The 25,815-nt window shown below is 39.2% G+C and overlaps 2 protein-coding genes across 5 annotated transcripts in view; one reads left to right on the forward strand and one right to left on the reverse strand.

Annotated features, from left to right (window-relative positions):
- Nucleotides 1-13,431, forward strand: part of larp1 (La ribonucleoprotein 1, translational regulator) — a 49,754-nt gene extending 36,323 nt beyond the window's left edge. For all 4 annotated transcript variants that reach the window (XM_020635546.3, XM_020635548.3, XM_020635550.3 and 1 more), the window contains 14 exons: nt 304-466; nt 1,463-1,607; nt 2,071-2,245; nt 3,895-4,076; nt 4,696-4,791; nt 5,175-5,501; nt 7,539-7,662; nt 8,314-8,519; nt 8,664-8,770; nt 9,022-9,179; nt 9,315-9,459; nt 9,653-9,762; nt 9,861-9,988; nt 10,122-13,431. In XM_020635546.3, coding sequence (XP_020491202.2) covers nt 304-466; nt 1,463-1,607; nt 2,071-2,245; nt 3,895-4,076; nt 4,696-4,791; nt 5,175-5,501; nt 7,539-7,662; nt 8,314-8,519; nt 8,664-8,770; nt 9,022-9,179; nt 9,315-9,459; nt 9,653-9,762; nt 9,861-9,988; nt 10,122-10,334 — 2,279 coding nt within the window. In that variant the 3' untranslated portion in view covers nt 10,335-13,431. The remainder of the gene's footprint in view (nt 1-303; nt 467-1,462; nt 1,608-2,070; nt 2,246-3,894; nt 4,077-4,695; nt 4,792-5,174; nt 5,502-7,538; nt 7,663-8,313; nt 8,520-8,663; nt 8,771-9,021; nt 9,180-9,314; nt 9,460-9,652; nt 9,763-9,860; nt 9,989-10,121) is intronic.
- Nucleotides 13,432-13,899: 468 nt separating this feature from the next.
- faxdc2 (fatty acid hydroxylase domain containing 2) lies at nt 13,900-25,815 on the reverse strand. Its single transcript, XM_020635551.3, has 9 exons — nt 25,692-25,815; nt 24,014-24,048; nt 21,653-21,750; nt 20,295-20,398; nt 19,672-19,793; nt 17,297-17,502; nt 16,592-16,697; nt 16,105-16,271; nt 13,900-15,199 (listed from the first exon to the last, which is right to left on the reverse strand). The coding sequence occupies exons 1-9, from the start codon at nt 25,714-25,716 to the stop codon at nt 15,043-15,045; spliced, it is 1,020 nt and encodes a 339-aa protein (XP_020491207.2). The 5' UTR covers nt 25,717-25,815; the 3' UTR covers nt 13,900-15,042.

The raw sequence follows: 25,815 nt of genomic DNA on the forward strand, positions 1-25,815 counted from the left end.
GCTTTGGAGAAATGCTCAGGGTAGAAAGTAAACATATTTACTCACCTCTCACGTGTGTGCTTCTGTTACCATTACTCAGGACACTTAAACAGTAATAACTGACAAAGACAGAATGTATTTATGTTTAACTGTTAAGTCTGCTTTAATTGTTATGGCATTAAATGTTTTTTCTTTGTTTGAATAGAATAAAACCAGAAATACAGAAGCTTCTAATATGCCTGTACCCCCCTTTTAAATGGGTTTAGAGGACCTGTTCTAAGTCTCTGACCCTCCATCCAACTCTGTGCTTCTTTCCTTTTAAAGGCCACTATGACTACCACTACGGCTACAAGTCCTACGACGTGAAAGACAGCGCGTACGGCCAGAAGTTCGGCAACACGGTGACCTATTACTACGACAACATGAGCAGCAATGACATGTACTCTGTGGACCAGGACCTGCTGAAGGACTACATCAAGAGGCAGATGTGAGTACAGTTCTTCCTTACATACTAAAAAAAAAATACCACAGGAGGGGTTTTCTCAGCAGCAGGTCAGACGTTCTGTAGATATGATGAGCTCCTCATGTCTCTTCTCTGACTCAAACACAATGGAGAGAACTTTTACAGCTCTGATCTCAGAAATAACTAAAAAAAGATGAACTATTCACTACACTGTTGGACACACAGAGGAGGACAGCTTATTCAAATATTTCCTTTTACAGTTCCTCTTCTGAGTTTTTGGCACAGACACTATGAGCCTTAAAAGGTGTTAAAGTCTTCAACTGAATTTTCTCCATAGACCAGGGATCAGATTTTTACTGGGACACATTGTCTGTCATTGTGTTTGTAGATTCTCCATTATGCTGCCATACAACATGATTTAGAGGTATAAATACAATTCTAGTAGAAGCTCTAATTTGCTTTTAAAAAAAATAAAAAATAAAGCTAACATAATTCTAGTCATTTGATTAAAAACTATTGATGAACGGTAAAAAGCTACTGATATGGCTATTTGTGTTCACACATGCAGCTCATCCCAAACATTGAAGGAAGTTCTCAGGAATGCAGTGCTTTTATGAAAAGGCTAAATTAGGCTCTCGCTCTCTTTTTTTGTAGGCAGACGCTGTGGGTGGAATGGTAGTTTTTTGTGGCACCCAATTGAGGGAACCAAACCCAGTTTCCTGATTGTGTGCGCAAGAGCCACCTTCAGTTTAAACTACTCAGACACTTTCTCTGACAAATACTTTGTTTTAGATTAGGGGTTCCAGAGAATGTATATGGAACTTTATTAGGGATAGTTTTTTTTTATATAATGCAGCAGTTTCTAGCAGCAGCTTCTCTTTTGTCTTCATTGTCTTTTCTTTTTCCCCCATTTGTGTTTTGGTCCCCCCAAACTTAGACCAGAGGGTGCTGATTTGTTAAGTAGCAGTTATTTTGATCACTCTCCCGCTTCTGTCTTATGACTGTTTCTCTTCCCTCTAGTGAGTACTACTTCAGCTTGGACAATTTGGAGAGAGACTTCTTCCTGAGGAGGAAGATGGATGCAGAGGGCTTCCTACCTGTCGCACTTGTTGCCAGTTTCCACAGAGTGCAGGCCCTCACCACTGACGTCAACGTCATTCTAGAGGTCAGCATGCTTTCTTTGACTCTCTGATTTGATCTCAACCAAGTGACCAGTGAAAAAAAGAAATATAATTCAACCATTATTTCTATAGCAGAGTCAGACAAAAAATGTTCTACATAAAATTGAATTGAGTTAAATTAAGGGAATAGTTGTCTGTTTAACAGAAATGATGAGATGCTTAAATCCTGTCTGCACAGTCTGTATCTCATGTAAACATTGAAGAGCTACTACTTTTTTAACAAGGATGAGGATTTAATTTATAAGCAAGTCTGTCTCAGTCTAACTTTAAATAAAGAAATGTCCCATTTTCAAGTCAAAGATGATTTCAATGTAATTTATTTGAAAACAATTTGAATACTAAAACTTAATAAATTAATTTCTTTGTGTCTTTTTTGAATAGAGAGTGTGTTGTAATGTTATTCCGTTATTATGGTCGTTGAATTAAACCTTCATTCCTTTTGTTCAGGCTTTGAAGGACAGTAAAGAAGTGGAAGTGATCGACATGAAGATCCGTCGGAAAGTGGATCCAGAGAAGTGGCCTCTGCCTGGCCTGGCCATGCTGAACCAAACACACACTGACTTCTCCCAACTCATCAACTGCCCCGAGTTTGTTCCCAGGCAGTCTACAGAGGAGCCCAGAGGTAAGAGACGAGTCAAACTGAAAACTGTCCTCTCTAAAGATGATAGTCGAAGTCAATCATTTATCTGTCGTAGGTGTTTGACAGCTCTGTGTTTGCTCATTTGATCCAGTTTAAATATGTTTTAGTGTTATTTGTGAAATTCAAACTTATTTGACTCCTTTTTTCTCACTGGGCTAGAAGTTTTAAACAATCTCTTTGGACAATGTTCAAACATTACCATGGCCACTACATCATTTTCATATATCATTGACAACAACTGCCATAATCCCAGGGTACTGTCCAGTGCTTTCCACTCGGTCACCTCTGCCCCCTCCACCTCCTGCTTGGATGCATTTGTTTTGAAATGTCTGGAATTTCTGTAGTTCTTCAGTAAGAAGATGTCTGGCTTCAGAGCTAGCATAAGTCCAACTGTTAATTCAAATTCAAATTCAAAAAACTTTATTTGCAATTCAAAGGCACACAGAGCAGTAAATTAACAACAGTGCAAGTAAACAAAACATTTTAACCTAAATATAAAGTGTCAATTTAAATACAACTTAAAGCTTAAACTTAACTTAAAAATACAAAATATAAAAGAGTAGATATTAAGTGGACAGTGATAGGACTAACAGATGTAAACAGATGTAACCATAACTATGTGCAGTAAACAAGAAATAAATAAATATATATATATATACACACACAGAGCTATGTGCAAGTAGGCAAATACTGAATGATAAGTTATTAAGGTGCATGGTGAATAATGGAACAACAGAACTAATATATACAATATAACTGTAAGGTAAGAATTAGATAAAGTGACCGTAGTGCAATGATGGATAAGAAACAACAGGAGTAAATTAACCAGAACTGTATGAATACTGATATAAAATGGATAGAATAAAGTGATGAAATGAAGTATAAAGTGATGAATGAAGTTAATTATCTCTCTCTCTCTCTCTCTCTCTCTCTCTCTCTCTCTCTCTCTCTCTCTCTCTCTCTCTCTCTCTCTATATATATATATATATAATAAAGTGATGAATGAAGTTAATTATCTATCCATTCGAACACGTCAGTGCTAAATTATTTCCCCAAGATCACATAATAGAACTTCATCATATAATATCTGCTGTTCAGACATAATTCGTACCAATCTCCTTGAGGAAATTACAGATGCTATTGGCCCCTGCATTCTCTCAATTATCACTAGTTCTCTGGAAAGCAGTCATTATCCCCATTCATTGTAACTGCAGTTTTCCAGCCACGAATGTAGAACCAAAAGTTCTCAATATTTATAGACTGATCTCCAAACTCCCTTTAACTTCAAAAGTCCTTGAAAAAAGTATTCTTCAACCAACTATTGTCCTAATCCCCTGTGGTGTCCCCAAAGGTTCCCTACTTGGTCCAATCCTCATTTCTGTTTACTTACTCCCGCTAGTTCACATTTAGCAAAATATAGCGTATCTTAACTCTGTTACACAGAAGATACACAGATCTGGTAAAACTATAAATGGACTTGAGCTTATATAGCACTTTTCTAGTCTTCTGACTACTCAAAGTGCTTTACCACCACAGGCCACACCTACCCATTCACACACTGATGAAATCAAACCTTTGCCATACGTACTGTTATATCAGTTGTTCCCTCTGACCCTGTGTCTTTGCTTCAGGCTCCCCCAGGATGTCCACGCCGAAGAAGCACCAGAACAAGACTGAATCAGACATCTCCAACCTCAAGACGATGCCCAAGGGCCTCTCCGCTAGCCTCCCAGACCTGGACTCTGAGTCCTGGATTGAGGTGAAGAAGAGGCCCAGACCCTCCCCGGCCAGACCAAAGGCCAGCGCAGAGAAGGTGAAATTCAGAGCCTCTCGTTGATGCCATCATGGGTGACCTTTGATGCCTTGTGAACGTCTGCAAACAGAAACAAAAGTTGCTTTAAAGACATAGATTGATGTCATTTAATTTAATAACTGTTGAAAAAAATGAAATCCCTTTGATGACATTCTTACCTATAGGAGAGATGGAAGGGATTTCCCACATTTGTCTGGTTATCATGTAGTTGTGATAACAATTATAATACCGACATTTTCTATGCGTTCGCCAACGACCTGCTTCTAGACTGTTTGATATGGTGTAGATTACAATACTGAGCTAATCAACTGTATATGTCTTATATGACTCTTCAAAATGTGGGACTTTTTATATTTAAGTAACATGACAAGTGGACAAGTGATTTAAAAAAAAGTTCAACTCAAAGTGTACAAATTTAAACTGGAGTAGACTTTGGGTTGATGTTGAAACACTCACCACCCTATAACAAACAAAAACAAGTGAATCATTTTACTGTTCACTTGTTTAATTCTTGAATTCTTTTTGGCATCCATTCATTCATTCTATACTGACTATTTCCTTCTACTCCTTCGTTTGCTCCTCCTCCTCCTCCTGTGTTGGTGTTGATTGACTGATGAAGGCACCCTCGTTGCAGCAGAAGGATAAAGAGGAATCTGCTCGTTCCCCAGTCCCCAAGTCGGGCCCCTCGCCTTCCCCTGCTACGCCAGGAAATAAGGTGAGTGAGAAAGATGTGACAAGACTTCTCTTTGAACTACAAGTCTGTCTGTGCTCTTTTTAGAACTGCAGCTACTGATTCTCAACTCTTTTCAGGATGTTAAAGACTATTTTGGCTGATAGCTATGTGAACAGCAGACAGAACCCCAATACCTGATTTTTACATTTATAGAGAAAAGCAGCATTTTTATACATCGGAAATGCCCGAACCAGATTATATTTGGTGGTTTTTGTGTTTTTCTTGAAAATATGTTGCACATTTGGCTTCAATTTTAGTCTTCATATTTTTTTCAACTTAAACTTTGTCATTCCAGGTTCTCAAAAGTGAAATATGTAATCCATCTAAAATGTATTTTTCTTTAATGTTGCATTTTTTCTCTTCAGGGAGGAGCAGAGCCGGACGAGCCAGAGGAGCTCGACTTCATGTTCGACGAGGAGATGGAGCAGATGGACGGGCGTCGTAACACCTTCACAGATTGGTCAGATGAGGAAACAGACGGAGAGATCGATGACCACGACGTCAACAAGATCCTGATCGTGACGCAGACGCCACCCTACCTGAGGAAGCACCCAGGGGGCGACCGCACGGGACACCACACATCACGCTCTAAGCTGAGCACTGAGCTGGTCAAAGTGATCAACGATGGGCTCTTCTACTATGAACAGGACCTGTGGGATGACACGTATGAGCCAGAGTATGCCACCATCAAGGTGAGGGCATTTGTCAGGGTTTATCTACAGATGATTATTTATAATAAGGTTCTGTTTGCATTGAAAAGTACTGCTGCGGTTATAGCACACCCAATATATAGCTCTCTGTAGGCCACACTGCTGCCCGGTCGGAGTCAAACGGTTTTGGTTTTTCTTACTGTCTTCATTTCAGTGTGACGAAAAGCTGTATTGGCTGTTACTGTGGTTCTCAAAATATAAATTAAAGAATTCACTAGCAGCCCCCTTTGCATCCTTAAAATGTCAGATTTGAAGGATGCTCTGAACTCATTAAAGAAAATCAGCAAGCTTTCAGCTAAATCATTGTGTGATTTGGTTTGAAGAGAAAGTCTTTATTAAGATCCATCCTAAATGAATCGCAAGCTAACAAATATGTGCGTGTAGTCACTGACCCAAAGTTGTAAACACCTCAAACACGTTAAACACAAAAAAGCAAGATTGGCTACTGTTGCCCTAAAGGAGAGGATTTTTCAAACACCAATATCGACCAAGGTGGTTTATTTTAGTCCATACATTTTTGAAGTAAGGTTGTCTTTCTCAATTTAACAAAATGACCTTAATCTTCAGTGGTGAGTTCTTCTTACTCAAAGAATATGGTTAATTTTCAACTTCATCTTACTCATAAATTTACTGATGGGCACATCCTGTTTTTGTATGTCATCAAGTTGGCCTTTGCCTTAAAAAAAGAAAGAAAAAAACTATTTGTACCCATCTAAGTTAAGGGAGATCAAAGTTCACATAGTTTTTAGTACAATTCACTCCTATTGTTTACTGAAGTTCTAAGGTTAAGCCCCTCAAAATCTAAGACAATCAAACAAATCATATAATTTGCTAGCAAAGGGGGATGTGATCATCATCTGTATTATCGGTCCCAACTCCGCAATCATTATTTTTGTTGCTTCAGGTAGAACGTTCCTCTTTCTGTTTTATAATACCTCAAAAAATGCAGATTTGAGCTGTGAACAATGTGAGTCATGTGCGCTCACCTGTGAATAAAACAAGGAGTCAACAGGGCTGTCTACAAGTGTATTGCAGAGTTTTAAGCTCACATTAGTCTGGAAATGAACCTGACAGTAACAAAAAGAATCAAACATGGTCGTACACAACTCACAACTCTTCTAACAACTTCCACATTAGATGCGGGTCTCACACTGGAGCTTTTTCTGCCTAAGGCCAGATGATGTTTGGATTTATTCTTCAGTTAGAGTTGTTTCTGGATATGGAAACAAAGTTTGTTTTGTTTTTGTTGTCACTGCTGTCCATTGTAGCATTGTTGAGGTCATTGTGAGACCTTCACGTGCTCACCAGCACACATCCAGTTGTGTGTGGAACAGGGTGTGCTCTTTTTCTGTTTTTTTTTTATAAATAAACCTCACACACACAGCCCCGACCTGAGGGGTTGAAGTGACGGGCTGCAGGGGGAGACAAAGATGGACGCTCACAGATCTGAGGAGACTTGGAGGAGTGAGGGGAAGAGTGTGAGTCACTAAACAGGGTCTATAGGAAACCATTTTGAGCATTTTACACTGCACTTATTTTGTGTTTGGAGCTAAATTTCCAATTGAGTAGCTGCTGTTTTAGGAGGAGCAGGAGCTGTTTTGTTATCAGAAGGTGGTCACTGGTAGAAAATTCAGGGTTTGTGTGTTGATGTAAGCCAGCTGGTCGCTGTGTCGCTGTCACAACAGTAAAGGAGACGTCAACATGAGGGTGAAAAAAGTGTTTCTGGCAGCCATGTTTTGCTGCTGCATCTCAATCTCCAGATTACTGCAGATAAGGTCTGTTGTTTATATTCCAGGCGATTTTTATTGACTTTTTACTGCCAATGTATTCATTCAGGAGAAGAGTGTACATTTTTTATTACGCGACTTGTCTCATGTCGGAAATTCTTGGTTTTCAGTAAGTGCGCTGTTTTGACATGTTTACAGGTAGCTTGTGTCGTCAACAAATCTTCCGGCTCCCCTTTTTGAAATTCTCCCATCTCTGTCCTCATGTTAACACCCGTGTTTCTCCTGTTTACAGCAAGAGGTGGAGAACTTCAAGAAGGTCCACCTGATCAGCCGTGAAGAGTTTGACTGCCTCACCCCTGAACCCCCTGTGGACCCTAACCAGGAAGTCCCCCCAGGCCCCCCTCGACCCCAACAAAGTAAGGATACAAAAACACTAAGAGCAGACTTGTGAAGTTTTTATATAACAGACCTTTTTTTATCAGCTATCTGATTTAAAAAAAAAAAAAAAAAAAAAAAAAAAAAGGAAGACAGAATTCTCAGAAATGTTACGAGTTCATAAAACAAGAACTATTGTAGTCGAAGTATACACTCACAATGAAGAGGGGTTTTCTGATAACCCTTCGAACAAGTATTAGACGACGTGCCATTTTTTTTTTCAACATTGGTTGTCAAAACAAGAAGTTTGAAATAAAAATCAATCACTGAGTGTTAGTTCTATATCATGACACACTCTCTCTTTTAGCAATCTTGTTAATTTTTAAATTACAGCTGACATCAGATGCATCTTTAAAAAGTAGATTAAAGATGTTGATTATACTGACGAGCAGCACGCTGCTTCAGCTGTTCTGTTGAAATGGTAATGTTTTAACTGCTCACTTTAATCATCATCAGCCGAGAGACTTCCTGCCTCTGTTTGCACACTTAGAAATATATGATGCTGTTAGAGCACTGACAGCGTTTTTATTTCAGGATCAAAAGTGAAGCGTGCCTTTTTTTTAAGTCTCTGGGTTTGAGGAGTCAAAGACATTTTTCTTCTTCTCAGCTAATAAATCCTCTCTCCTCTTCAGTCCCCACAGACGCTCTGGCGAACAAACTCTTCGGTGCCCCCGAGCCGTCATCGATAGCACGCTCGCTCCCAACTACCGTGCCTGACTCACCCAACTACCGCAGTGCCCGGACGCCCCGCACGCCTCGCACACCTCACCGAAAGGACTCCACCATGACGCCGCGCTTCTACCCGGTGGTGAAGGAAAGCCGGCCTGTAGATGCCAAGGTAAGATTGTCTGCTGTGAGGCCTGAAGCACATTTTGAAGGAAATGTCTCTTTTTGTGATACTTCTTTTAAGAACGGAATCATTTAAAAAAACACAAAAAACTTGACATGATGTATCAAACTAATTTTCTTTGTTACCTATCAGACGCCCAGAAAGAGGAAGACCAGACACAGCTCCAATCCCCCCATGGAGTGTCACGTCGGCTGGGTGATGGACTCCAGAGAGCATCGATCCCGCACGGCCTCTGTCAGGTGAGACTCGCTGCTCTGCTCGCCTCCTTCAGAGGAGGACAACACTGCTTTTTGTTGGACAGCATCACAAGTTTTCTAAATCAAATATTGTAACAGCTAATTTCTTATATCTATTAAAAAAATATATATTTCTGTGTGAATGTATCGGTTAGTTCTACAAACAGAAAAACATTGAATATGCTTTTGTGGACTATAAAGCGTCATTTTGACTTTCTAATATTTAATGTTGATTTCTCTCTGTTCCCTCTCAGCTCAAACGCCAGCCCTTCAGAGGGCACTCCTGTCCTTGGAAACATCGGATGCACGCCTCAGTCCCTCCCTAAGTTCCAGCACCCGTCACACGAGCTGCTCAAGGAGAACGGCTTCACGCAACATGTTTACCACAAGTACCGCCGACGCTGCCTAAACGGTACACACACCATGTTTTTAAAAATCATCCTTTTCATGACTTGTGTCTGTTGACCGTATTGCTTTGCTGATCTGAGACTGCAGTATCAAACAGTTTTTTTTAGATAACCCTGTTGTCCTTTTTAACCAATCACAGAGAGGAAGCGGCTGGGAATCGGCCAATCACAGGAGATGAACACACTCTTCCGCTTCTGGTCGTTTTTCCTGCGAGATCACTTTAACAGAAAGATGTACGAAGAGTTCAGACAGCTCGTGGTCGAGGACGGGAAAGAAGGATACAGGTAAGAGATGGCAGAGTGTTTGATCAGATCATTTAGTTATGATTATCAGAGGATAAAAATCTATGGCCAATCGATGGGAACATACCTAGTTTTAGGCCTAATTATTGTTAGAATATATTAACTGGGGTGTTACAACGTGTACTATGTTCCTCAGAGCTTTATTCTCTGATTTGTCAACATGTTTTTGTTGCAGGTACGGTCTGGAGTGCCTGTTCAGGTACTACAGCTACGGTCTAGAGAGGAAGTTCAGGCCAGACATCTTTAAGGACTTCCAGGAGGAGACCATGAAAGACTACGAGGCTGGTGAGAAAACAGAAGACCCCACAGATACTTATCTGAGCTGAGAGGAAGCACCTTCATCCTCACCACTTTCTACATGTAACCCCTCTCTCTCTACTCAGGTCAACTTTATGGACTAGAGAAGTTCTGGGCCTACCTCAAATACTCCAAAGCCAAGACTCTGGAGATCGACCCCAAACTGCAGGAGTACCTGAGCAAGTTTAAACGTCTGGAAGATTTCAGAATTGATGTGAGTCACTGAAGTTGGTCAATGAGTTTTTCACTCCACCGAATGTATTCCAAGCTGTCTTTAATAGTTTGGAAAACTATTGTGCTTTGAAATCATCTCATCTCCTCCGTTTTTGTGTGTTTTGTGCTTCCAGCCCCCAATGGAGGAAGGAGGTCGCAGGAGACACTCATCCAGCGGGGACGGTCGCCGCCGGCATCCCTCTCAGAACTCCAGCCGGCCCCACAGCCAGGCCAGCTCCGGCCCCAGCCCTGCCCCCCTCGCAGCCAAGGATGATGCCAAACCCACCAGCCAGAAAACCCTCGCCCCAGCTGCTGACCCCGCACCAGATGCCAAGACACTAAAGTAACTCAACAAACATGCAGACCAACACGGATTGACTCAACATCATCTGCAAGTCGCTGGCTCTCTCTGCAGCAGGAGGGGGAGGGGGCGTCCCGCTCGTCATCAAAGCATGAAAAATACATTTTCCCCACAATTTTGATTTAGATGAAGACAAATAATTAAGGTTTTCAATAAGTTTAATTCTTTTTTTCTTTTTGAGAAAAAATGACCTTTTTGTCTTTGAGGCAAAGAACGGAGGAGGTGTCAAACACTTTTTTTTCTTTTACAAATCATCTCAGTTCACACAGTGGACCATTGAGTAATGATTTCCTCTCCTTTTTTATTTTTTTATTTTTAAATTTTCATGTCGACCCCCCTCTCTATCACTTTGGCCCCCTGTTTGATCTTCAGTGTCCTGCTGGCTGAAAGATTTCCGCCTCCTCGCCCAGATCTCAGTTTAATGATTATCATTTTTTCAGCATGTGGTGCGTTTAAAGGCCTGAAAATAGTTTGAAGGACACTGAGCTTCTTAAAGTCTGCCCTGGAGGTCGAGCTGCTCCTGACATCCAACCGGACCAAAGCGGTTTGAACCGAGCGACTGGCATTTCCATCCTCAGAGCCCGCAACGCTCTCAGTTATGGGGCTGAAAATTGAAAATATTTGATTTACTGGACTTTGAGGGGGAGAACAATAAAGAGCCAAATGAAAAAACATATAGAAAAAAAAAAAGACTCGTACACACCCCTCAGTACGGACACGCTGATTGAAAGTTGCCTTATTTTAATGGTTTTACTGCTTCTAACTTGTGCCGCCACCTTGTCCAGTGTACAGCATTGAGATCACCCATATATCTGCTCTCCATGCCCACCGGGGGCCTCTAAGTGGTGATCTGTCTGCCAAACTGCCCCCCCCTCCAATTCCCCTCACTCCCTCCGTCACATTTTCTGAACTGTCTTCCAAGTGTCATCAGTCTGTTACAAGTCCTGTAATTCTTCCCTGTTTTTTGCAAGTTGTGGCTTTTTGTGCTGAAACACATAACTTTTTGATGAAGTTTGTCATCTTTTCCCCCCTGGAAAAAAAAGACGAAGCTTAAGTGGGGTTCATTTAGGAAGGGAGAATCCCCCCCCCCCCCCCCCCCCCCCCCCCCCCGATGATCTCCCCTTTGGGCTTCCTGACTTTCTCTCTCCCCTCTGCGCCTCCCTCCTGTCTGAAAGCTGCATCCATCCGTGCATCCATCCGTTCATCCATCCGTTCCACATCCATCCATCAGTTGACGACAGTGGAGATCAGTACTGGAATCATCAATCTGGATTACTTGAAGAAGCGTCGTTCTCAATTGTGGGTGCTCTGGGTGGAGACGCCGGCGAGGACCAGACATTTGGCCTTCGACTTCACCGTTAAACTGAAGATGTGTTTGAGGCCCAGGCTGACCTTGCCACCTCTTCCTTATTCACACACATCAGTAACAGGCACGGACACTGACAGCTGTAGTGGCACGCAGGTACGGATGTAGCAGCATGAGCAAGCTCAACACAAAACACAAATACATTTCATGCCTCTTGGCTGGATTGTTTGTTTCCACTCTTTCCCGTTCAGATGTCCTTCTGTCAACCATGCGGATGATTTCAATCTTGATCATTCTGGTGATATCAGACAGAAGTGATTCCTTTTCCTCCACTGATGTTAATGTGAATTTGACAGATGAAGAGACATGATTACAGCTCCCTGCTACTTGTTTTTGTTTATAGACCAGATTATATATTTGCCTTACATGTGTATGTACTCTAACTTTTTTTTTCATGATCTCATGATTATCTTTAAATGCTTTTAATTTCAATTTGCAGTGTTTCTAGCATTGTTGTTGTTGTTACAATGGAGGTCAGGTTTGTGTCAGGCTGTTTGAAAAACCCTCTGTGGATTTCAGAAACAGGGGACACGATTCACAACACAAAAGGGAAAGTCGACATCAGGGCGTCAAAATACTAATCTGTGTTTCACTTTGAAATCACAGCTCAATTTCTCCTTTTTCTGTTTTCAAAGAATGTTTTTTTTTTTTCCCAAGATGAGAGCAGCATTTCCAACCAACTCTTGACATCGACTGAAATTTTAGTTTCATCTAAATCGTCAAGGTTTTCTGTTGACACTACAACTGCAAATGTAAGAATGCATAGAAATTACGATTTGGGGTTTAAATTGAACTAAAGTTCACAATATTCTGAAACAAAAGTCTTAATACACATCCACTACTTTCTGTTGTCATACAAGGATGTTTGTTGCCTCTGAGTGATGAGTTTTACTGTGAAATAGCACAGTCACATGACATGAAGCCTGACAGTTTTTTGAGGTGAAACTGTTTCTCTTTCTCCCCCCCCCCCCCCTCCCCATTTTTCTGTAAAAAAAGTTCAGCCTGTTGGTTGATGTTCCAGCAGAGTGTCCTGTCAGTGTTTTTCAGTTTTTCTCTAAATCCAGAATAGTTGGAAACATGAAAATGCAAAGCTGTACTTCTTTTCTGTTATGTTCTGTTGGTTTTATCTTCAGGGAGATTTGGATCATTAACAGAGGCTAACTGATGATGCATCAAACGTGTTTACTGGAGGATTAAAGATGGACAAATAAGAGCTACAAAATATCCAGAAAAGAAAAACTTGTTCATTTCCCAAAAACCAGCGAAGCCTTCGAATGGGTGAGCTGTTGTGTGTGTGTGCGTGCGCGTGTGTGTGTGTGTGTGTGGCTGCAGATATGGCAGGCTGCCTCTTGGGGGTCGTCTTCCTGTGACAGTCACATGATCCCTCCCTCTAATGTGATCACAACCTGTCACTGGACGTATGGGGGTGTTCAGGTGTTGTGGGAGTTTTCAGCCTTCTCTATCAGCGAAGAATTGCTGCTAGCTGTCCAAACAAACTCTGGGGGGCGTCGTCTCCGTTTGTCAGTTTAACACAGACTTGGGCAGCAGGCCGGACACCAGAGTGAAGAGTGATGAGTGATGGACGAGGAAATGGAGGGAGGAGCATAAAAAGTCAAGAGGAAGAGAAACGGAGAAAGAGCCCTGCTGGGATTTGTGATGTTGTGTAGAGGAATATGGCTGGTTATGATGTCTGGAGACTGAAAAAAAAAGGACAAAATTCCATAAAGCCATATGAATAAGATATAACTGTATATGAACCATTACAATAGTTCATTGCATTACAATATCCTAGGCTTGTCATGAGGAAAAAAAGATGAAAATGAGGAAAAAAGGAACAAAAAAATATATAAAATGGAAAAATGTAAAATACTTGAATGAGATCTTGTATTATAACATTTAATATTCATAATATCTGCTTTGTAGGCTGATGTGATTCGCTATTAGTGTTATTTGTAATTTGTAGTAATTATGCTTTTCCTTAATAAAGAAAAAAACCACAAAACGGACAAAAAAACCTCAAACAACGGTGTGTGATGATTATTTCTGTTGTGTATGTAAGAGATTTAACTCAAGTACTAATGTATTCAGTTAAAGGATAATGAAGTAGTATACATGTGGCAGTAAGAGACATAAAAAGGTCTCTTCTTATTTGTGTGCAGACATAAAAAATATTAAACTATGCACGTTTATTCTTCAAATGTTTTTATTATTAAACAGTCCAGTCCGAGCATTACATCAATCACAGTAGGACAATTCTTTCTCAACATTCATGTCTTATTTTACAACACTCTCAGAGGCCTCCTCTAATATATATTCTCATACATTCACTCATAAGTGCAAGAGTCTCTTCTGCATGAGCAGAGAGTGAACGCATCAGAAGAGTCTGTACTGTTGAGCTTTTGAAGTGCTGTTACTACACGATGTAAAATACAGAATGTGTAAAAATTATGACAACAAAAAGACTCCACCTACATTAAAGCTTAGAGTAAGAAAAGTGAGAACATGTGATTTAGTGGTTATCAAATTACACATCTGTCGGATCTCGTAGATGATCAACATCAACATCTGCATCATAAATATGAATTTACCATAAGAACATATATCTGAATAAATCAGATGTGGCGCTGCTGTTCAGAATTGTCAGAAGCTGTAAAGCATTAATACCTTCTCTCGCACAAATCTCCCTACATTTCAGATGCTACAAATGCCCCCCCCATTCTTTTTACCTTCATCATTCACCAATTGTTACTACAAACGGAGTCCTTGTGTCTTTCCTGAAATTTGATTTGCCTAAAATCTAAAATTAGAATTCTTGTAATCAAAGACATAAAATGATCTAAAAAATAAAATCCCTTTTAATACCAACACCTTGTAAATATTTAGAATAACCATCCACAGACTTATTACTTAATATATCCGGAGTAAATATGTGATGGTCAATTTTGTATTAAATGTAGCTTCCATAAACGCCACACTAACTAAGGCCACATCATTAAGTGTTACTGGAGAATAACCTTCAACTACTACCACTTCAACGATTGTGTATCTGACCATCCATGAAATGATGGGAGGAAACTTGGTTAAAAAGAACCTCAGTGGCAGACACTCTGTGAACATGAAGGCCAAACAAACCAACAGCAAAACAACTCCCATGAAATCTGAATGTTTGATAAAGTGCAAAAACAAGATGTGGATCTAAAATATTCAAACTCTTTCAGACACTCTCAGTCTGAAACTCTCAGTCTGGATTAAAATATTAAGAGTCATTGATGATTGAACACAAACTGATCCCAGACGGGAGGAGGTGTGGGCCTGTTGTCAAAGGTACTCATTGGCCCTTCTTGGGTGTGTCAGGGACGCTCTCGTTCAGAGGGGTGAGGCTGGTGAGGAGGGTGTGGCGTTCATACTGCTTGGTCTGCCTGAATTTGGTGTCGGTGCCATGAAGCCGATCCAACACGCCAAAGACCCCGAAACACTGATTAAACCTGAAACCAGGACGGCATAATGGTTACAATTATTGACAAACTGGAATTTTAAATCACAATGATTAATTATATCATTTAGAATGAACAGAGGTCACATGGTCCCTTAAAGTAATCAAGACTAAATGTTCTCTTACTCCTCAGTAGAATCCCATTCATTTATTAGAATATTTTTATTGTCAATTAAATTAAAAGACCAACAACAATGAATCCTAGTATTGTCAAGTATTCTCTGTGAAATGTCTTTTCTCTATTATTTTCTAAATACACATTTGTATTAATCTGCAGCTGAAAAAAGTCTTCCAGCACATTAATTATTTTCTATGTGAGTAACATTTGCCAATGACTACAGACAACTGTGTTGAGAAATTATTTTAAAAAAAAACCTTAGTTCAAATGAAATGATATACATATGACTTTTAAATTATTTACATTTGAATAAAAGACGGAAAGCCAGAGATAAATGAAATGTTGTTTTTGGTCTTTTGCGATATCTGTCCAGCCTTATAATTTCCCTTTTGTAGAATATGTTTTCTTGATGATGAGCTCAAACTCATATTAATCAGAATTGTGTTGCAACTAAATATTCAATATTGAATATGTTTCATGTATACAGGAAATGATTTATCACTGTAGGCAAGGCCAGTTCATTTGTACAGCACATACAGGATCAAGGCTGTTCAAAGTTCTTCACACAAGACATCAAAAGCATCATAGTTATTTTACCGTGAACAAGAAAAAGAGGAGAAAATGTACTGAATTCACACACTAACAAAAACAGGTTTAAATAAACTAACTGACACAATCCTGGGGTTTTAATAATAAAAGACAAGTTCACAAGTTGAATAAGAACTCCATTAAATCAAATTAAAAACACATTTTGGTCGAGTGGACAGAGATACACTCACTTTAGGTGGTGGAAGTCATGGAACTCGGGCGAGGGCAGGAAGGGGAGGTGGTATCCACAGTGGGAGATGGTGGTGCTGATAAAAGCCAGACAGTACCACATGGAGGTGGTGGAGAGGTGGGAGCCCAGGATCACTGGACCCAACACCACTGGAAGCATGTTGGAGATCTGACAGCAAAGAGGAGAATTAAAACAGGCTCTCATGGACAAAGGAAAACATGTTGAGGGATGACAGTAAGAAACAGAGAAGATTAGAAGAGTAATCCTGGTATTATTCAAAGTTTGCACTTTCATTCTTTTTACATTGTTTGAGGTCTTTATGGTCTATTCTTGTGAAAGATTTGAGTTGCTTCAGTCAATTGTCCCAGCAAATGCCCTCATGGCTTCATGAATTCTTTAATGTATTCACAAATGGACTCTGAGAATAAGACAACAAGGTTCAAATTCAGCTGAACACTAAATGTAAGGAAGTGTAAGAGGTTACTCACCACATGCTCCAGAGGATGAGCATAGATGGAGACGATTCCGATGGGAGCGGTCCACTCGTGGTGCTGTTTGTGGAAATGCTTATAGAGGCTGGGACTGTGGAACAGCCTGAGAGCAAAGACGAAAAGGGTAAAAAGAAAACAGTCACTATCCAGTCATTCATTGATCTGTTTTAATCAATTAATGTAAAAACACTGAAAGTCTGCCAGGCTGAATTTAGGCACATAGGTGCATCTACCTTAATGCTAGCATTAGCAAGCTAAAATGCTGAGACTTATCAAGTTCATTTATTTTATTTTAGCATCTTAACATGTTAACGATTAATAGCATGATAATGTGTGCATGCAACCTAATCATCGACACACAGTCAGGTATTCTCTTTTACTTAGCATTCAAACATTGAGTTTCAAAATAACTTTGGAATGCTGACTACAATTCAAACATTTTAGCAGGTACAAATATTTATCCTTTTGATATGGTACTTTGGATCTTATAAAAACAACATTTGCTGATTAGCCCTTTCGCAAAGTGCAGCTGAGGGTCTTTATAATTGATGAATAAACTGTTGAATGTGTAGCATTTCCATACATCCCTACTCTCTCCACTAGATGGCAGTATAATGTGTAGATTGATGCCTAGGACTGACTGAACAGAATTCTTTCTCGTGAGACATTAAAAAAAGAAAAAGCAGAGTTATTTAATTTTACCTGTGTGAATAATAAAACATAATTTCCTCCAAGATGGAGAACATGGCCAGCTCCATCAGGGCCCAGTGAAAGGTGGGCAGCTCAGGACCACAGGGGTTTCCTCTCAGGCTCATCAGGTAGTAAACTGCTACCACCATGGGCATCGAGATGAACACCTGGTTGAAGATGACATTCCTCACCGCATGGCTCAGCTTAGCTGGATCCACCTGAGTGATAAGGATGGAGATGGGCAGGAGTCTTTATTGAATGTATCAAAGTCATACAGTCATTTGAACAGAGTTCCTCCAGGTGGAGCCGAGATATAGACTTCCCAGGAATGGTCCAGACATTGTGGCGTTCTACTCCTGGTTTATGACATCTGAACCTGATTTACACTTATATATATATATATATACACACTTATATATTTTTAAAATCACATGTCATTAAAAAGAAGGATGCAGACTCGGCTTTATTGTCCAGGTGTCTTTACACATTTAAGTTATTTGCCTTTAGTCAACTTTGCTTCATTCACAGAACACTTCTATTCACACTTTTATGAATAAAAAGACTAAATGATGAAATAACTGACTTCACTTAAAGTATCAGTACACTCTGAACATGCTATGAGTGAAGTCCAGACCATCAATAGTTTAAGTACTTAGTGTGAAGAAAATGGTGGCCCTCAGTGTTTAACTACTGTATGTGATTAATATTACAGTTTGTTAATGTGCAGCTTTGTGATGAACTATAACAAAGTTTATCCACAAAGAGTTTTCAACCGTTTATTTAGCTTACGTAGCAAAGAGTTTTCTCGACCATAAAATGAACATTAAAGAAGGAATAATCAAAAAATTATTAAACTTATATTAGAGAGACATCATTTTCCACATGGACTGTGCCTATGAACAGCACAACATGTCGTGACATTTCAAATATATATTTTTTTAAGAATTATATTTAATTTTTTGTGCTTTGGATAACTCCCATAATAAGGGCAGAAAGCCTCTATATATTGTTGGTTTCATTTTCTGAAAATGTCTTTTAATTCTTGAAAATAAAACGCTGTTTGAAGAATGGTGAAGGGTTTTGACACGTTTCTCAAATCAGTCACATAGAAGAGAGACTGTTTGTTAAGTCTAAGGCCAGTGTTTCCTTCATTGTCTCGTTGCTCGACAGCAGCGTCACACCCTTTCATTTGTTTATGACCAAGAGCACACACAATTATTCTTGGTCACAGGGCCTGGCTATCTCGCCTCAAAGTGACAGACCAACCGGACAAGCAGCAGATTAGATCATCATTGGTGGTATAAAGATTTATTGTGTCTGATAGAAGATCATGGGCATAACACAAGGACAATGTTATTTCACTGCTTAAATGTGATAAACCCAGTAAAGGTCATGGTTTCAGGATGATCCAGGATATGTGCATTACTGAAATCTAGCAATCTAACGCTGACCTGAGATATTTTGATTCCATCCATGAGCATGAACTTCCTGTGCACTGTGTCCTCTTTTAAATAACTTCAAAAGGATCATCAATAACATGATTGCACATATAGAGGGACCTTCTAAGTTATCAGTAATGTCAGCATTTATCTCTCTGCCGTCCATCAACACGAGTTTATCAGACACAGGTAGAGGACTTTGGTTAGACGGACAGGTGGACATGTCAGATCAGCCTCTCTGAGCAACATCATGCATGTGTGAGCCTGTATTCACAATCATACATCAGTAACACGTTCAGCCCTGCAGACACTGCAGCCCCCCCCCCCCCCCCCCCCAAAAAAAGTCCCTAGACCGTTGAAAGGTGCATGACCTCGCTTATCAGGGGTAGATTGTCCACCCCAGAGCTAACCGAGTAGATTGGCTCAAAACGCACGTAGTTCTTTAAAAAGACCACAGTTCTGGGGGAAAGTTCCTCCGCTCTAAACTGGGCTTATGTCATTAGTTACAAAGAGATTTGAAGAACAGCAGTGCTTTGGTTTATTAGGGCAGACTGATGTCGACATGAAAATCTTTTTTACAGACGGTTAAGGACTAAAGGTTTGTTGCTGATTTAAAGGAATAGATGAAAGAATATACAAATAAATAAAAACAAATAGGACAGAAAACTATTCAAAATGAGCAAATAATGTGGGAAGAATAGAAGGAATAGGATGAATGAATAATCTATATAAAGAAATCAATAAATTGGGCTACAAACATTAAAATACACCACAGTATCGGTTCGCGCCTTCTTCAGGGTCTGCCCCGAGTGCCTGGACCTGGACTATTTATACATATATATATTTTTTTGGGTCTTAAGTTTTCCACTCCTTCTTTATGCAAAAATATTTGCTGATACTAACTTTGGGTTAAGAAAAAAATAACAAAAGCTTGGCCAAATCACATACCGGGCTGTTCTTGTCCACCTGGATGCGGTATCGAGCGATGAAGGAGGGTTTACCGGTGGTGTCCACCAGCAGCAGCAGACCGTTGGACCCCCAGAATGCCAGAGTGGGGAGCAACATGGTCCCTGTGGAAGATAAACACGACTACTGTCAGAGATTTGATCACTTTGTCTCAAACTTGACTTTTACCAAAAAGTAAAACTAGAGTGAGCTCTAAATGACTTAATCACTGATTCAAAAAAGTTGACAGGACTTTTAAGGGGTTACTGGCCTTTAGTTTATTTAACTGCTGACTATTAGACCTGATCAGATTTTAGTTTTGTGCAATCTGAGGTTAATGACACTACAACAGATATGAAACATGATAACAGATTTATATTGCACTTTGTTCGACTTGCTGTATGACTTCAATTTTCATTGATACATAAAAATATAATTACTTTGGAAAAAAGCCCAAACTGTTACTTGCACCATCTTGTTATTCTGTCTTATCATGTGATTTTGGACTGGCAGCAGATAACAAACTACTCTGATTATCTCATATTACGATAAACTTTCACATGTCCAAAACAGCAAAAAACATTTGACCATTCATGACACAAAACAAACCAGTTTTTATTTCTTACCCAAATAGAACAGAGTAGCGTCGTGACCCTCAAACGTCACAAACAGCTTCGTCCACAAGTTCTGCCAGAAATCTCCAGACGCGCCCCAAAATCTCTGAAGATGCCTGGAGGAAAAAATTATTGACTAGTGTCAATCTCACAGAAACATATTCTTACACAGTAACAGCAGATTGTTATCATCATGTGTATTATTCATTATGTCCTCTGTTGTAACAAATCAAACAATTATCCACTTTTGCATCAGAGTTCAAAAAAACATTTTTTTTCGGCTTTTGTGCTTTATTGGAGAGACAGGACTGTGGATAGAGTCTGAAATTGGGGGAAAAGAAAGTGGGGAATGCCATGCGGGAAAGGAGCAACAGGTCTGATTCGAACCCCGAGCCACCCAATCAGAGAACTACAGCCTCTGTGCATGGGCCAGGTGAACTAAGGCCCCTTAATAGAAATTCTTAAAGAATCATTAAACCTATTACTAAACCTAATAATGCCAAACTAACTTCCTAAAAAACAATGAAGTCACTATCTAGCAAGACCCTCTTCTTACCCCAACCATCAAACTGAACACTCAGCAAATAGCCAACTACATCCCGACCAACAGATCGCCCAAAACAAAACAAAATCCCCTGTGAATGACTTAATGACACCCTGGATAAATACCTCAACATGTCATATGCCTATTCTGTGTCATAGCATGAAATTTTATATAATGTCAAACCCACTTCTACAAAGTCTTGTTACCTCATGTGCTGTTAGATTATTGTTTGATCCTATATGCTTTAAATTTGGGGTCAGCATTGACTGACTTAAGTAAAGCACACCAGTTCAAGCCTGACCCAAAAGGAAAATTTGAGCTAATAGAGAATGTGTTCAACCCGTTTACACAGATAGAAAGCCATCCTAAAGCAGCTACATAATGGGCCTATCACTAGGAATGCTTGTTTTATGTTTTTTGTATTATGACGTTTGTTTTCACATATCTGAGACTCAGATTCCAAAAAGTAATTTTCATTCAATAGCATATTATTTCAGGCTACTTATTCATGATTCTTTGTTGTTTTTTTCCAGCAGCAATTACAATGATGTGAGACCTGAGAAGAAATAATAGTGGGTGTTGGGTTTACGACACCTTGACTCACACACATGTGGCTGTAAAACAAGAGCCTTCATGATCTGAATAGACTAGAATTTAACCCTGATCAGACCATCTGTTCATAACCCTGCTTCACCAGTCTGTTGTTACTGTGTATTGTTGAAATAACCGTTGATACTATCCTATCCCTTGTGTCCTCTAAGGTTCTTTTTATGATGGGCATTTGCTTTGTTGCACTGTTCAACTGTATCTTCTAAGAAAAACCTACCATGTCAGTGAGTTGCTGAAAGCGGCCAAGAATAAGATTCCAGATCCTATGACAACCACAGTTTTCTTCACAGAGTCCCAAAGCCCTCCAGGGCCCTCCTGTGTGGAAAAAAAAAAACAACAACTGTGCATGAAGGTCTCTGTTTCTGTGAGGATGCTGTGCAATCTCATGATATTTTGCTAAATAAGCATTTCCCACAGAAACATCTCATGGTGTAGAAATATCCCTGAAACAACAGAGAGACTGTGAGCGTCTTTTCAAGAGGATGACAGACCTCTGGCTTTTTACATCTATTTAGTTCTGAATGGCTCCTGTGTTGATCAGAGGCATCCAGCACAATGGGACTGCATTGATATGATCAAGCGTGAAGTGGAGAGAGAGACTGAAGAGTAGAGTACATGAGGCAGCAGGAGAAAAACAGAAAAGCCTCTCAATCTGTTCCTGTGTTTCTTAGGCAATATCCACAATGAAAAAAATATTAGGCTGGAATGTGTTTCAGTGTTCAAATTCTTCATAAGAATTCTTAAAAATGGATTTAAAGACCAAAAATGAGTTGTATGGTTGTTTGCAGGCTGGATGCCTGGCCTAATTTGTGAATGTGAATTTGGCTAATATGGAAATGTCCAACATAGTAAACAGAAGATCAGCATGTCCATGTCAAACATTGGCTTGTTAGAGCTTATTATATGATGATTTGCTGAGTATTTGCTGTGTCCCAAATGTCCAACATTTTATCAATGGATCCTGGAAATAATCAGCATGTTTATCGGTAACATAAATAATTGTTACTTGCGGCCCTTGTTTTTGACAGGATGACAGGATTTGGTGGTTTACTCACTATATAAGAAACATCAACTACCATACAGCTTGTTCAATAATCAAAGGATATTGGATTAACTTGTCACCTTGACCCATCCCATATCAGAAAAATGACTGTGATTGACCAGACCCGAAACCAGGCGGATTGAATTCTGTTAGAGCGAGGAGGTGAATGACATTTTACATTAAATCACTTTATTTTTAACTAGTTTTGTCTTGTTCCAAAGTTAGTATTCTTCTATAATTACTGAATCAATATAATTTGATCTATAATGATAACCCTATTCAAATCTCGCTTGGATATTAAGCTTTAGTGTAATATGTTGTTTTATTGCAGTGTTCCTGTTTGTTGTTCATACAGGGCTGATACAGTCAGATTCAAATCTAATCATACACCTTTGTGATATAAAATGTGTCATCAAGAAAATGTATGTTTCTAGACTGACTTAGAGAGCTGAATTAGAATCACTTAGATGATCCAGATGTATATATTTCTAATATCTAATAACACTAAAACATACGGATACCAAAGTCTGTGAAGTCCACTGCATTTAGGGAAAGGCTAAATGTGAGGCAGCCACACTGAGAAAAAACTGGATCAGTTCACTCAGCGGGAATTAAATCCAGGGATTGATGTCACATTCACCAAACCTTCTAAAAATGCCAGATTTTACCCAGGCTGACCCTCTGCAACGCCATGGCAACAGAGGGAACAATGTGGGACAAATGTCACGCTGCTCTCAGAACTCAGTTGTTCATTTAAAAGAAAAAAAAAACATTTTCACACCATCAAACTATCAGAGCTCACAGGAAAATACACCAACGCATACTTGTATATCCAAACTGATGAGAATTTTTACTCATGTACTTATGTCACTTATTGATACGCTTGTCTCTTAAAACAGAGAAAATGCTAAAATGTAACCTCAGTCTACCTCATCAAAATCCTCCTCTTCATGCCTGATGCTCACTTGCATAATCCATAATTGCCATCCCTCTTTTGTTCCCTGCAGGGCTCTATACTGTACATCTGTGTTAGGATAAAAAAAATGTAACCTGTCAGGTCAGGCTTGTCCCAGAGAACAATACGGCAATCAGTACACTTGTCACTGACAGCCAATGTCAAAACAAAGAAGTCAGGGTGTGGGTGAGACAAGTTCAATCACAGCAGGTTTATATAACAGGTTCTCTGAGGTTAAAGGGAATCACTTTTAAAGTTAGAGGTTTGATCCATGCAGTTTTTCACATCATGTGTCAAATAGTCTGTGTTTAAGAAAGATTGTTTGGGCTTTTGATAAAGTGATTTCAAATTCTCCAGAGGTACTGAAAATAATCAGAGTGATTTATAAAAAGGATCCAATGATCTTAGGTCTGATTGCAGGTCACCAGGAGGCATTTTTTAATGTAAATAGATATGACAATAAAATATATTGTTTTTATATATATATCAGTTAAAAGTGTGTGTGTGTGTGTGTGTGTGTGTGTGTGTGTGTGGGGATAGTCTACCTTGTACTATCTAATCATGAGTAAGGTTGTTCTTACCTGTCTGCTGCTTGTTTTGGCAGCTCCCCTTGGGTCTGTAAATACAACAAAAAAATAGACTTGGGTAGTGAGACATTTTCAGTTTTATAAAACAAGAATGAATTCATGTGTTGAAAAAGTCCTTGCTTTTGAACAGTAAAGAACATATTTGAACCAAAGACAAAGACAGATGTTGTGTTATGAGCTTTAGGTGTCTGATACATACATATATAGTTAGATATAGTTAGATATAGATATAGTTACAGCAATATTTAAATGGATGATGACATCAGAAGATGAGTCATTGTTTGTGTAATTTTAAAGACCGCTAGCCTGGCCCTAGCTGGTTTGCGAAAATAAAAACAGGATTAAAAACATTTTTTATCATCATACGCATGAAGATCAAGTTTAAAATATCCCAAAGTGTATGACAATTACTCAAATGTCTCACTTATAAGGCTTACACAGACACACACACTTTGTAACATTTGATAACAAACAAATAAAACTCTGCCTGAGATTTTCAAAGTGGCATTTATCACAAGATGTGAAGTAGCCTAATGAAACAGTCTAAAGTTCCTGCACCTTTGATTCCCACAGTAAAATAATCATCACAGTGCTGTGAAGCCCAGAGCAAAATTTACAGCTGCAGGATTATGTATAATCCTATTGCAATCCGTTGCTTTTCATAGTGAGCACTTTTTCAGTTGAATACTTGGGGATACAAATCTGACCTACATCGACTGTGTCTCTGACTTTGTAGAGGGTTAAGGGAAAGAACACAACAAACAGAATATAGAAGAACACCAAATTGATATTAAAGCCCTCCTGCTCTCAAAAATGGGATTGGCTTATTAGTTGGATATTTTAACTTTGCACTGCAAAATAATGTAATTGAGGCATGTTTAAATTATCCTCTTGAGTGGAGCTCACCTTTAAATGGAGGTTAAGAAATCGTTGTACGAATTGAGCTTTCTTTTCTTTTGCGGGGTGGGGGGGGGGGGGGGGGGTGAATGGATAGATGGATGGCCGGATAACCCATATCAGACAGACATAGCATAAAGAAGAGTATTTTTAAAGGTCATGCTGTAAATCCTCTCACATCATAAAAAGAGGAAATTAACAAACAAACAAAAATCTTGATCAGTAAAGTAAAGTAAAATACACCGATTTTAATGTTTTCATACGATTTTTTAAAAACTTACATAGTCCTAAATTTTCTTTAGGCTAAATGTTTTTAGACTTGGTATGACCAACACTAGTTATCTCAGTCAATGCGTTATATAAAATATATATATATATATATATATATATATATATATATATATATATATATATATATATATAACGTTTCAGACTCAAAGTTAATTAAATTATTGTTGTTTTTGTTGATGAAATATAGCCTAATTAAATTATCTGTCAATCAATGCACAGTGAAAGCAATCATTTGGTCACATTAATGTTCCACGTGTTGATATAGAAATATTATATGGAAATCATCAAGAAGTTACTTTTTCTGAAGGTAAAGCATTGAGCAACTATTCTTCCCTCCAGTGAAAATATCACCTGCACAAATGTCCACTGCTTTGTTTTTAGGTCGTTGGTTCAGTCATTCAGAAATATGTCAAACTACATATTTATTATTATCAGAAACTGACTATTATCGACGTGTTAACAGTTCGATAAATCACGGACTTACCGCTGACTCTGGTCTCGACCGTCATCTCTTCTCACGGCTTTCTTTGCTCTGTCGGCGCTGCTGACTTTTGGACAGACACGCACATGAACGGGCTGAGTATTTACAACAGTGAACGACTTCTGAT

Source organism: Labrus bergylta, chromosome 14 (assembly GCF_963930695.1).
Source record: "Labrus bergylta chromosome 14, fLabBer1.1, whole genome shotgun sequence".
NCBI classification, from domain to species: Eukaryota; Metazoa; Chordata; class Actinopteri; order Labriformes; family Labridae; genus Labrus; species Labrus bergylta.